Source organism: Adiantum capillus-veneris, chromosome 20, assembly GCF_014529385.1.
Source record: "Adiantum capillus-veneris isolate H3 chromosome 20, ASM1452938v2, whole genome shotgun sequence".
In the NCBI taxonomy this organism is placed as follows: domain Eukaryota; kingdom Viridiplantae; phylum Streptophyta; class Polypodiopsida; order Polypodiales; family Pteridaceae; genus Adiantum; species Adiantum capillus-veneris.
This window is the reverse complement of record NC_140950.1, coordinates 138,673,495-138,687,903: the sequence shown is the minus strand read 5'-3', so window position 1 is coordinate 138,687,903 and position 14,409 is coordinate 138,673,495. Positions and strand designations below refer to the sequence as shown.

At 44.6% G+C, this 14,409-nt stretch overlaps 1 protein-coding gene across 1 annotated transcript; it reads left to right on the top strand.

The window, feature by feature from the left end:
* The first annotated feature begins 10,607 nt into the window (after window positions 1-10,607).
* On the top strand, window positions 10,608-11,674 carry LOC147433301 (uncharacterized). The gene is made up of 2 exons (XM_086492060.1): window positions 10,608-11,068; window positions 11,191-11,674. The coding sequence occupies exons 1-2, from the start codon at window positions 10,608-10,610 to the stop codon at window positions 11,672-11,674; spliced, it is 945 nt and encodes a 314-aa protein (XP_086348186.1).
* Window positions 11,675-14,409: the final 2,735 nt, after the last annotated feature.

Here is a 14,409-nt window from a genome sequence, read left to right as displayed (position 1 = left end):
AGCCCGCCATGGAAGAAAGTAATTCTTTTATGCGCCCTTCAGGGTTTTGGCAGCAGTGATAATAAGAAAAAAAAGTTTTTTTGTGGTTTTCTTTACCTCCGGCTCCCCGAATGGTTGATTCATGCGGTCCTCGGCTTCAAAAACCAAGAACTTTAAACTCTCAGGCCGGTCTAGAGGGCGGTGCGGCTAACCCGATGCCAGTTTGGTAAGAAGGTTTCCATGCCCTAAGGAGGAGTGGTTTGGCTATTTCTCTCGCTATTTTGGAGGACGAATAGAGGGTCTCCCTCCTCTCCCCATACAACTCATCCTGAAGAAGCTCTCCACCACGGGTGAAACCCAGTGGGCTGGAGAAGAGTTACAGTTTAATGGAGTGGAGTTCATGCAACACGCCAACTACGGTAATTATCTACAGGTGTTGCTAGCTAAAAGGCTAGGAGTAGTCAAACGCGTCGCCATCACCCCTTACGTGCTAAGAGACGAAGGAAAAGTGGAGCCTATGAAAAGCTCCACTTTGACTACTCCTAGCTAAAAGGCTAGGAGTAGTCAAACGCGTCGCCATCACCCCGTACATGCTGAGCGATGAAGGAAAAGTGGAGCCTATGAAAGGCTCCACTTTGACTACTCCTAGCTATAAGGCTAGGAGTAGTGAAACGCGTCTCCATCACCCCGTACGTGCTGAGCGACGAAGGAAAAGTTGAGCCTATGAAAGGGGACGACCTCCTATGGATGTTCTGACTCATCAACACCGGCATGGTAAGAGTATAAGTAAGTGCTCCACCCTCTATGCATGATGGAAAATGGATCATCAGCGTTCCCGTTTAGATTTTTGCAGCACATGCATGTGAATATTTATGTAGATAGGAAAATCTTCTAGCAACAGAAGATTGTGTATCTTTTTGGTGTTGCGGTGCTAGGAGAAATCCTTAGCTCCCCAAACCGTATCATTCTTCCCATATTGGATTACCACCACTCCTTGAATGTTTCCATCTTTATTTATCATGTTTTAATCTATCCACCCAACTCTGTAAAAAGCCGCTATGAGCTGCTAATGTCATTAATGTTATTAAAAAAAAAGGGTTTGTAATTTCCTGAGTTACTACCATGGCAAGTGTCTCTTTTCCCACGTTCAGTGGAAAGAAGGGAGCAGACATCACCACCGACTTTCTGGATGACTTCGACATCTCTTGTGTGGTTTCCAACAAGGATGACGATGCCTCACGGCTACGAATTTTTCCTCTACTGATGAAAGTAGAGGCCAAGTCTTGATACAATTCTTTGTCCCAAGCTACCAAAAATGCATGGGATGTACTACGTGTTGCCTTTGTGAAGAGTTTTGGTGGAAGCACAACCTCAGAAAAGTTATGGCAACTGCTGACAGAATTAAAGCAGGGCGGTCTGCTAGAGTATGCCACTTACGAGTCCAAGTTTGTGGATTTGTGGGAGCGATAAGTTGCCTCACTGGAGGAAGGTGAAGGAGCGCCTAATTTCCTGACGAAGGACCGTTTCATTGCTGGCATGTGGTCGCCGCTTAAGGAGAAGGTGAAGGGGGGGTTCCTTGCAACGTATGAGTTGGCAGTGGAAGTAGCCCGCCTTAAAGACAAGAAGCTATGCATGAAAGCAAGAGTCAATGAATCAAAGGAATCGAGGTCAGTCTGACTAACCCCAGTGACTACAACAGCCGCTCATAGAGCCCAACCACAGGAGGCATCAGAAGAGCAGCAAGACCTGCTGAGTCGCATCACTACTCTGCTCGAAAGTTTATCCGTGCATCTGGTGCAGCAAGGGCATGCACCTATCAGAAATCCAAATCAAGGGAGAGGACAACGAAGGAAAAACCAAGAGTACCACTACTATAATTCTGGGGAACACGGACATGGCATGTATTACTGTCCACATCCAAGGAGGTAGAATTTCAATAGAGGAGGAAGACAGAATCAGATCTCTCCACCAAGACCACCACCATCCAGGCAACCAGGGACGATTCCACCGGTCCAAATCCTTTGACCACCTATACAACAACCACCACCACAACCTTTCATTCCACTGCTACCCCCACCACCTGGTGTAAACCAAGCGGTGAGTGTTATTAGCTTGGAAGCTAAAGGGAAGGCAAAGGTAGAAGAACAAGTCCGAGAGAAGCACAAAAGGAAAGAAAAAGTAGAAGAAGTGGATGCCATGGAGTGAAGCGTTCCAAGCACGAAGAAGCCTCTCAAAAGGAAGTAAAAATGAAAGGAAAAGACGAGTCTAGCAAGCAAGCATCTAAACCTCAAGGGAAGATCGACATCGTGGATTTTTCATTGGGTGAGTATGCTAAACCATATGACTTAGTTCAGGATGTGTTGATGCAGGGTCCAAAGATAACTTGGCCCCAATTACTCCATCTTGCACCAAGGATGAGGAGAGAATGGACGAAGATGGTAAGTACAAGAAGATCAAGACCAAAAATAGCTGGGGCTATCTCTAGGAGGGACCTTGACGACATCCGACCAGCCATGGACGCCCACATCAAGGGGCAACATATCTCAAACGTCTACATAGATGGTGGCACACAGATATGCAGCATGAGTGAGAAAATGATGCACCATCAAGGCCTAAAGGTGAGTAGGCCGGCACCCTGCTGAGCCAAAATGGTAAATAACGTAAGAGTGAAATGCATAGGCATTGTGAATGCAGTCAAAGTAAAGGCATTCAACACAGAAGTGGAGGTAGCCATTTTTGTCATGCCACACAAAGGGGAGGGATACCCTATCATTCTTGGAAGACCCTGGCTCATGGCTATGGAGGCTAAGCAAGACTGGAGTACCAGAATGATTCAGATGAAGGACGCTAAAGGGAAGTCCATATTCTACGACATGACGACTGGGAAGCAGTGCAACATGATCGTGGAAGCTTCGGAAGATGAGTCCACCAGTGACTATTCGTCCACCTCAGGAGAAGAGACAACAACAACTAAAGAAAGTGACAGTAGCATCGAAGTGATGGGGGTCATCCTTAAAGACCCAAAAAGATTGACACGATCTAAAGCACCACTGACAAACCAAGAGGGACCATCAGGTATGTAATCCTTAGAGGATACAAGTAAGTTACATCGGATGCTCTCAAATGAGTTAACATGTGAAGAGAGGAAGAAATATGTCTCCATGCTAGGTAACTTCACCACATTGTTCATTGATGGTTATGATAAGATCACAGGAATCACAATAGTACAACACCGCATAAGACTCAAGGAAGGAAGTAAGCCCATAGTACAAAATCTTAGAAGGCTTGGGGTAATCCAACAAGAGGCACTGCTCAAAGAGGTGAGAAATTTGCTATAGGTAGGTTTCGTTTACCCCGTGAAAGACTCAGAATGGGTCTCTCCAGTAGTAGTCACACCAAAGAAGAATGGAAGGTGGAGAGTCTATGTGGACTATAAACCCCTCAATGCGGCCACAAAGAGGGATCACTTTCCCCTCCCATTCCAAGATGAAATTCTCAATGAAGTGGCAGGTCATGAGCGCTACACAGTATGTGATGGCTACTCATGCTACTTTCAAATTAGTATTGCAGAAGAAGACCAGAAAAAGACAACTTTCATAACACCCTGGGGATGCTTTGCTTACATAGTGACACCTTTTGGCCTCACCAATGCTCCGGCCACATTCCAACGCTATGTGCCTTTTGTCTTCGAACCATAGTTTGGAACGTCAATACGGGTCTTCATAGATGATTTTTCATCTATAGTTCACGCTCCCTCCATTTGAGCAAAGTCTATGATGGCCTGACCATGCTGCAAACCTTTGGTGACCAGCTCAATGTGGACAAGTGTCACATTGGTGAAAACAAGGTCACTCTCCTTGGCCATGTAATTTAAGCAAAAGGGATTGAGGCTGACCCTAGGAAAATTCAAGCTTTGGTATCTTTGTCATCACCCACCACAGCTAAGCAGTTGGTCTCTTTCCTTCAAAAGGTAAGATACGTAAGCAGGTTCATTCACTTCCTATCTCAAGTGGTTCTCCCTCTACAACAAGTCACCCAGAGAGATGTCTTCTCATGGAGTGAAGAAAATGAGCAGCAGTTTATCGAGGTGAAGAAAATCCTAGCCACGCTTCCCACCATTTCACCCCCCCTATGGGACGAGCCATTTTTATGTGAACCCCAGTGTAGGAAGTGATACACTTGGAGCCATACTAATGCAAAAGGACCCCCAAACTTCTTTCATGCGTCCTATCTACTTCTCTAGTCATGTCATGACCCCATCAGAAAAGGGATTCACTGCAGTAGAGCACATGGTGCTCGCATTAATGTTTGCTACTATAAAGTTCCGCTCTTATCTGCTGCCTAGACCCTTTGTAATTCTGATAATGGAGGAGGTTTTTCCGTATGTAATGCGACACATGGATGTCTCATCTAGGACCTCTAAATGGCTGGTTAGATTACACGAGTTTGACTACACCATGCAAGTAGAAAACTCCACCAGGGATAGTCTAGCAGGTATTCTTACTCATCGTCACTATGAGAAGAAGCTGAAGGTCAACACGGAAGGAAAAGAAGAGACACCAATGGTAGAAATTCCTAAGCTAGAAAGAGCTCGCTTGCTTTTCTTTAATGGAGCATACAAGAGAACAGTGGACCAGTCTATAGATGGCATCATCATTTTCAATGAGCAACAAGAGAGGGTATTCTCCATTGTGCAGCTGTTACACTCCCACTCCAACAATGAAGCAGAGTATGCAGCTTTAATTCTTGGGTTAGAACAGTGTATTTTGCAAGGGATTCAATGCCTAAACGTGTTTGGTGATGCTCTGCTTTTGATAAAGCAGATAAACGGCACTTGGGTTTGTAGAAATCAGGTTTTACTTGGTCACTACGCCAAGTTAAGGATCTTTTAAGGAAGTTTGAAGCAGTACAATTATTTCATGTACCTAGGATAGAAAATCAGGAGGCAGATGCTCTAGCCAAGGAAAGAATACAAGATGTTCCCATAGGAGCAATGAAACTAAAACTACCCCTCTTTCAAGGTAGTGATGCTATGCCTGATATCATCAGCTTCTTAGAAGCAGGAGAATGTTCTGAAGGGTACACTAAGGGCCAAAAACACTGGCTGGTAAGGAAGTCTACAAGATGCCTCCTTGTAAACAACCACTTGTATTGTAAAGGCAAGGATCAGATTCTCAGGTGAGTACCAACCTCCACTGAGATCACGGAGGTACTCTCAAGTTGCCATGATGGTGTCTCCGGTGGTCATTTTGCTTTAGATATCACCAATAGGAAGATTCTACAGGCACGATTCTCTTAGCCTATTCTAAATAGGGATGTGCATCATTACTGTAAAACATGCAAGGCCTGTCAAGTGGCCAGTGATCGTACACTAACCTATGAGCCACAGACTCCTATCATCTCATATGGTATGTTTGAAAAATGGGGAATAGATGCAATAGGTCCTCTACCAAGGGCCCAATCAGGTAGACTATACATTCTAGTTGGTGTAGACTACATGACTGATGGGCGAAAGCAGCAGCCACCACCCGCATTACATCCCAAGAGGTAGCAAAGTTCATATTTGAGCACATATGTTGCCGTTTTGGAACTCCTCTTGAGATAATATCTGATAGGGGACCACGTTTCAGATGTGATTTGGTGGGAGAACTGATGAAAAATTTAGGCATTACACACCGACATTCCACACCATACTATCCACAATGCAATGGCCTAGTGGAAAAGGTAAACGGAATTATCTGTAAAATCGTCACAAAGCATGTGAATAACCACACAGGTGACTGGGATAAACATCTCATGGACGCTTTATGGGCCTATCGAACGACATTCCTAACATCATTAGGTTTCACCCCTTTCCATCTAGTTTATGGAAAGGAGGCCATTCTACCCATTGAGGTATAGATAGCCAGCTTGCAAGGCATGGCTAGCCAATTACATCACCCAATTGTCAATCTCCGAAACCACATCCTAGATCTGGAGAGGCTCCAACTAGATAGCGAAGATGCAATCAATCACTATGCAGCGCAAGCAGAGTGACACCAACTCACCTTCAATCAAGGGCTTAAGGAAAAGGGCCTGGAAAAAGGCATGTTAGTATTGAGATACGACAACAAATTTGACACCAGGAAGGACAAGAAATTTCAACCTAGATGGGATGGACCATTCATTATCAAAAGGCACTACGACAACGGCAGTTATAAGTTAATGGAAGCAGATGGGAGAATTCACAAGACTAGAGTCAATGGATGGAGGCTAAAGAGGTATTTCCTAAGGTTTGATCCAGAGTTTATGCTAGATATTCCAAAAGAGGGAGAACCCTCCAACTCCGCTACTAAAGAATCAAAGGTAGGGCTAGAAGCATGAATGCCTCTAGCCACACGGGAGGGCTAATGACGGCCGGTTTTCAAAACCGTCGCCCGCAAGAACCAACCCCAAGAAGGGGAGAGCACATTACCAAGAAAAAAACGATAAAAAGTAGTTTTTTTTAACATTCACCACCACTCTAGGCTTAACCACTGGCGAGCCGCCACCAATTTGGTCACACCTCTCTCCATTATCACCAGAAGACAGAGGCGTCTCTCTCCCCTGCTTGGCTCTGCCAACTCTCTCTCTCTCTCTCTCTCTCTCTCACTTACCCTGCCTCTGCATCGCCTGGCCCAATGGACGCATAAAACAAGGTGCCACTGCCTATATTCCACCGGCGGACCGCCACGCTTTTGCAAATTCTCTCTCTCTCTCTTTCATTATTCATATTAGCACTCTCTCTCTCTCTCTCTCTCTCTCTCTCTCTCTCTCTCTCTCTCTCTCTCTCTCTCTCTCTCTCTCTCTCTCTCTCTCTCTCTCTCTCTCTCTCTCTCTCTCTCTCTCTCTCTTACCCCTCCTCGCTCGTCCATACGCCTGACCAGCGGGCCGCCATCACCCCCCCCCCCCCCCCCCCCTCTCTCCCCCTCTCTCCCCTCTTCTCCCCCACCGGCGGCCCATCCCTCTCTCTCTCCCTATCTTTCCCTCCCTCGATTTTCTCACACTCTCTCTCTCTGAGTAAGCGGCCCCGTCATGCATGAAGTAGAATATCTCTCTCTTTCTCTCTCTCTTAATTCACCCCTACATACTCTCTCTCTCTCTCTCTCTCTCTCTCTCTCTCTCTCTTTCTCCCCCTCGGTGTAGGAACTCACCATGCAACATAATTCTCTCTCTCTCACTCTTCACACACACACACACCCACACACCACCCTCGCCCCCCCACAGGCGGGCCATCACCCTTGCTTAATATGGTTGATCTCACAACCCCCCTCACCCCCCCCCCCTCGTTTCCACAAGCGGGCTACCCAGGCCATGTCATACCGCTATCTTTCTCTCTCGTGCTCTCATCATTCTCCGCAGGCCACGCTATCACAGTGCACACACTCTCTCTCTCTCTCTCTCTGTCTCTCTCTCTCTCTCTCTCTCTCTCTCTCTCTCTCTCTCTCTCTCTCTCTCTCTCTCTCTCTCTAATCCACCCACACACACACACACCCTCACACTCCCGCTGCATCACTCTCTCTCTCTCTCGCTTTTGGCCTGTGCAGGTGCCACCAACAGTGCCACTCTCCCTCTCTCTTATTCACACACACAACACACACACACACCCTCACACACTCCCTCTCTGACTCTCACTCACCACCACCGTCTCCCTCCCTCGCATTCTCGACAGGCCCGAAGGCACCAGCAATAGTGCCGCTCTCTCTCTTACATGCACACACACACTCTCTCTCTCTCACACACCCACACACACACCTACACACACACGTGCACTCTCACACACTCTACACCCTCCCCTCCCCCCATACAACACCCGCTCCCTCTCTCTGTCCCATTCTCGTCCTCCCTCTCTCTGCGCAGCAGGCACCGAAAAAAGAATTTTTTTTTATCTCTCTCTCTCTCTCTCTCTCTCTCTCTCTCGGTGTCTAGAGTTTGTGATATCTCCAATCACCGTTGTCCGCGTCCTAGCCGCTCAAAGCTAGGTGGTGTCCCCTGTTCGCTTCACTGTGGCTAACTCGTGGTGTGCATCGGCACCTGGCGTTTTCAGGTTGTCGGGGTCTATGTCGCGCTTTTTGCTCGTCAATACCACCATTGCAATCATCAGGACCATCGCCCTCCTCTCCGAAAAAAAAAGAGGGGAAAGTTTGAAACAAGGCAGATACTATGGAAGAGGATAATTGGGATTCAGTTTGGAAAGAGGTTCTAGAATCACCATTACAAGTACGATGGGGATCGTTATTGAAATTGGTTCCAAATTTTCATAACGCTTTGCTAAGTCAGAAGTTCAAAGAAAGAAATGAGATGGAAGTTGATATTGCGGTAGCTGAGGGTGAGTGGGATGATTCGGTCCCGTTGCCGGCAACTAGGATTACGGATACTCGCATTCCGGAGATTTCAGTAAGATATCATGGCACATACATCGACAAAGTGCTATTAGATTGAGGTGCAGGAGTGAATATTATTACTCAAGCGGCTTGTGAGCACTTTGGCCTTAGTGATTGGGAGCCTGCTCCCTTCGTAGTTCGCATGGCAGATCAAAGAAGAGCACAACCAGTAGGATTACTCCGAGGCATTGTGTTGGATGTAGCTGACTTGTCTTTTGTTGTTTCCTTAGTAGTCATAAATATTGAGGATCACAGTCAGTATTATCATATTATTTTTGGGAGACCATAGTTACATCAAGCCAAAGTAAAGCATAATTGGGAGGCAAATATGCTTACAGTTAAAAAGGGTCGCAGGAAAGTTCGGGTGATATCGGGAACATGCAAACAACCAGTTCAGGCAGCATGGCTTGTGATAGCGGAGACAGTGAATATGGTAGAAAGATTAGAAGAGGATGAAGAGGAGCAATTCTTGAAAGCTAACCCGGATTTAGCTTCTCTCTATCTTGCAGATGTTTCTATTATTTCAGAGGGGAAATCTTCAGGGGTCCCAGGAATAGCAGAGCCAGGGGGGCAAGAAAAAGTCTTGCCTATTCACGAATCATTGGAGGAAACGATTAGGCAAGAACGTGTGTTTGAAGATTGAGGCAAGGTTTCGAGGAGACTTGATTACTTTTTTGACAAAATTCAAGGATTTTTTTGCATGGGAGTATGCGGATATAAAAGGATTGGATTCAATGTTTTATCAGCATACAATTCATTTAAAACCAGATGCAGTTCTAGTGAAGCAGCATTCATATAGGATGAATCTGAATGTAGCGAAGAAAGTCAAGGTGGAAATTGATCGTCTATTGCAGGTGCATTTTATTACCCCTATTGACAATCCTGAATGGATTTCTCCTATTGTGGTGGTACCAAAGAAAAACAAGCAAATTCGCATTTGTGTGGATTATAGGAAGCTGAATGCAGCTACTGTTCCGGATCCTTTCCCTCTTCCATTTCTGGTTTCTATTTTGGATGATGTGGCAGGGCACGAGATGTACTCTTTTCTGGATGGGTTCAGTGGATATAACCAAATTCGGACGGCTGTAGATGATCAGGCTAAAATAGCTTTTATTACAGCATGGGGTGTTTTCTCATGCACAGTAATGTGGTTTGGATTATAGAATGCGCCCTAAACTTTTCAAAGGGATATGTTTCAAATTTTTGGTCCCTATTTGATAGATTTTTGCGAATCTTTCCAGATGATCTCAGTGTCTTTGGAGTGCAATTAGAGCATTTGAAGCAATTGCGGTTATGTTTGATGAAATGTCGAGAGGTGAAATTTAGTTTAAATCCTCTAAAATGTGCATTCGTAGTGCAAAGTGGGAGATTATTGGGTCCTGTAATTTCTGAGGATGGCACTTTAGTGGATGCAGATAAAATAGCTGCAATTATGGAAGCACCTCCGCCGGTGAATTCGAAGCAGTGTGCAGCATATTTGGGTCAAGCTCGTTGGCATGGGAGGTATTTGAGGTTTGTCGTGCATTTGGAAATCCCTATTAATCAGGCAGCGCATGCCAAAGTTTTTGAATGGATGTAGGAATGTGATTTGGCCTTTAGGAGTTAAAAAATTTAGCTGTCCAAAGCTCCGATCATGATCCCTCCAAATTGGGGTCACGATTTTCATGTTTTTGTGGATGCTTCTGATAGGGCTATTGGTAGTGTGTTGATGCAGAAACAAACTCAAGGGTGGTTTCGGCCTGTCTATTATGCCAGTAGAAGATTATCATTCGTAGAAAAAAATTATTCAGTGAGACAGAAAGAGAATGTTTAGGGATGATTTACTTGGTGAAAAAGTTTCGTCATTGTCTGTTGGGCCGACGGTTTTCTTTCATGTGGATCATTCGGCTCTTTTATACCTAGTGTGCCAAAAGAATTTGACAGGAAGATTGGCTCGATGGGTGCTCTTGTTACAAGAATTTGATTTTGAGGTAATACATCGTCCAGGAGCCCAGAATGCAGTTGCTGATTACCTGTCCAGGCAAGATTCTTGCGAGCCGCTGATGAAGGTGGCTGATGAATTTTTGGATGCGTCTTTGGTTTTTACAGGAGTAGTTGCGGATGACCTTACAGTTACGTAACCACCTAGGATGATTCCTAGCATTCCATGGACCTTGTATGAGGAGATGTTCCATTTTCTCGATAGTGGAGAAATGCCTTCATTCTTCCACAGATCAACGGTGTCGGATGGCTATTAGAAGCCGGAATTTTGAGATTGTCATGGGGAAGTTGTATTATCACACGGTTGTGCATGTCTTGCTAAGATGTGTCCTACCACAGGAACAAGGATCTGTTCTGGAGGAGGTCCATACCGATATCGCAGGGGACCACTTTGCAGCTTTGATCACGGCAAGGAAAGTCCTACAATCTGGATTTTGGTGGCCAACATTGTTTCAAGATGCGAGGGGCTTCGTACAACATTGTGATGTGTATCAGTGGTTGGGACAACTTACTAAAATGTCCAGAATGCCTTTACAACCAGTATTACCCTTGGAGCCTTTTCAGAAATGGGGATTGGATTTTATTGGGCCTTTTAAACCAGTAGCCGCTAACACTGGTAATAGGTATATTTTGACGGCCACGGATTATGCGACTAAATGGGTTGAAACATGGACTTTGAAAGATAATACAGTGATTTCTATTGCTGGGTGCTTATATAAGGATGTTTTTTCCAGATATGGCTGTCCTATTGAGTTTGTTAGTGATCGGGGTAGCCATTTCTTGAATAAGGTGATAGAGAGATGTTACAATTTTACTTTGTGTTACACAGGAAATATTCTCCATATTACCCTCAGGCGAATGGGCAGGCTGAATCAACTAATAAGCAATTGGTTTGCATCTTGAAAAATCTAGTAAATATGCATAGAACGGATTGGGATGTCAAACTTCCTTCCGCATTATGGGCCTATCGTACAACATATAAAGTAGCAATAGGACTAACTCCTTTCAAATTGTCATTTGGAATGGAGGCAATTACCCCAGTGGAGCATGTGTTTCCGAGTTTGCGGATGCTTATTGCGGATAGGATTCTTCAGGAAGATTCCGTTGTTTATCGTTTGGATGTTTTGCAGGAATTAGATGAAGAGCGGTTGCGCAGTTTTGTGGTGTTGCAAGATCTACAATCCCGGTGGAAGAAATGGCTGGATCGCCCTAAATCACGACAATTTTTATGGGGCCAGTTGGTTCTTGTATCTAATTTCCGCCTTGAGAAGATGCCTGGGAAGCTGAAATTACGGTGGTCTAGGCCGTTCTAGATTTTCAAGTCATGTGGGCTTACCTCTTTTTATTTGGCTGACTTGCGGGGGAAGGTGATTCTTGTGCCGGTGAATGGGTTCCGACTGCGCTATTATTTTTCACCTACCTCGATTCAGTGTCCGTTTGTTGTGGTACAAGAGCAGTAAGCCACCTTAATCATGATTGGGGATTCTTTAACATGCAATCTCAAAAAGCAAGAAAACGGCATGAGATCAAAAAATCCTGGTGTTAATATAGCACCTGTCACGGTGGGGGGAAATATTCCCGCACCTCTACCCTGGGAGACAGGTGTCGCAAATCCCTTAGATCAGCTCCAAGCGTGAGTAGCATTTTTGCAGCACATTGCGGATTCCCTGCGTTCGATTTGGTCAGCTCCAGTAAAACTGAGGCATGCGTTATCAAGCTCGAAACGCAGGTGGTTGTCTTGCAGGCTTGCAATGCGGAGCTGACAAGTCAAAATGCAACATTGAATAGTACAGCCCGACAGCAGCACCAGCAGGCTGATGAAATACAGACTCTGGGGGGGCTAACTCTGTGTTTGTGGCTTTTGTTCAAGATGAATTTCTCCAATTACGCACACAGAACAACCTGGGCGCTTATTTAGCATCCCATCCTGGTGATGTGATGATCAATATGAATGATCTTGATGCCTTAGCATTGGAAATGCAGCAGGACCTGCACAGTTTTTTGGAAGGTCAAATGTAGAGTTGGAGGTCAAGGCTATCTGATGACGCGCTCACACAACAACCAACTCAGCAAGTCGTTGTGAGCCATCCTGAGCCGTCAACTAATGACAGAGGTAAGAACATTGTCCAAGAGGGTTTTGATATTTCTAATTGGGTGAAAGCTACAGAAGAATGTGTTGAGGCCCAGGCTCATGTCTCTCGTTTGCAGTGAGTGATTCGTCGTCTTCGTAGGGAGCAGCACAGAGTCTGTTTTTGAGCGGAGACACTGGCTCATTCTTTTTTGCTCAGTCTCTCACCATGTCCACCTTTTTGTCCTGATCTAAACAAATATTTGGATCGGTATTACCCTATTCATACACCTCTTGCCCCTTTACCATAGGCCCCTTAGTCTATTTCCTTGCCAACACATTTCATTCCAAGGGATCCTTGGCCGGAGTAGCCTGAGATAGATCCACAGTTATTGGTGGAGGTTTATAGAGACCATCGGCAAGATTTTCGAGGATCAAGAATTGTTAGGTTAGCTATTTCACTTTGGCCATCCGTTTGTGGATGATAGGCCAAAGAGAAATTTAGCTTTGTCCCTAAATTCTCAAAGAGACCCTTCCAGAAATTACTGGTCATTCTAGGATCTCTATCCGACACTATGGACATTGGCAAGCCATGGTACTTGAAGATTTGTGAAATGAAGAGGGTTGCCATTTGATGGGCTTTGATAGTCTTTTGGACATGTATAAAATGAGCTTTTTTACTAAACTTGTCTACTATCGTCCATATTCTTGTATTCCCATGGATAGACTTAGGCAATCCAAAGATAAAATCCATGGATATGATCTCCCGTGGTGAATTAAGGATTGGTAAAGGTTGAAGCAATCCGGTTGCTTCCCTCTAACAAACTTTGTCTTCTGGCATACCACACATTTAGAAACATACTCTTGTATGTTTGCTTTCATGGTAGGCCAATAGAAATATGTTTCAATCCCCTTTAAGGTAGACTAAATCCCTCTATGCCCCGCATAAGGAGGAGCATGAGATTCATACATTACTTTCTCACATAGTGAGTTAGTAATGCATAGTCTACTGCCATAGAGAATATAACGATCTTGTAAAGTAAATGGTTCCTCTTTCTTCCCCAATGCAAGGGCTGAAATCACATCTCTAAAATCGGGATCAATAGCATACTCATCTATCCTAGAAGATAGATCATTGTATTTTTGAATTTTTTCTACCGATAATTAGTAAAATTAAAAACAGAAAAGAAAAATAAACCCAAAAAATCCCCAAAATTCACAATAACTAAAAAACATCACCGCAAAACACTATGTACACTTAGATGCAATTTGTATGGCTGGATTTCTCCGTTTTATCAATATTTTGTTCGAAAAATGACTATTTTTACATATATACACACACCTAGAGGCCTAATTTGGTGTTTGGCCCCATATACTGGTAGATTCGTGCTCTATAAGGGCATATATACTTAGGTTAGTCCAGAAAATTTCACAATCAAACGAAAACCCTTCAAAATAGTCGAAAAAAATGCCCTTTTTTGCTCTTTTCACCTTCATTGGGTCCGCATTGAGAATGCCTCCCCCCCTCCTAGTCAAAGTCCTCTCGGACGACAAGGTATCGCTTCGGGGTATGTGCAATGCATGGGCTCAGAATTTTGCTAATGCGCGGCCTTGTAATGTGGCCCTATCTGATGCATACTCAGTCAATGCATGGAAAAATTAATGTTGTGCGAGAGGATGGATTAAGCAAGATGCTTATTGGCATTCGACGTCGAGGTTTCATGTTTGTTGTTGATTGGGTTGGCAGTTTTTCTTTGCAAGTAGAAGTTGTAACTCTATAGCTCTTTGTTTGATCGTCTTTTTAGCAAAAGTTGCTTGGTTTGCCGCTATTGTCAATATGGACGTGATTGTCTCCATGGAGAGAATTGTCGTGGCTGAATTGGCCGTAATCTTTTCCTCTTTTGCTTGCTATTTGTAGCTTTGTTTTGGATGCGTTTGTAGGTTTATTGCCTCTTTTGTGGTCTTGGTGTCTTTTCTGTT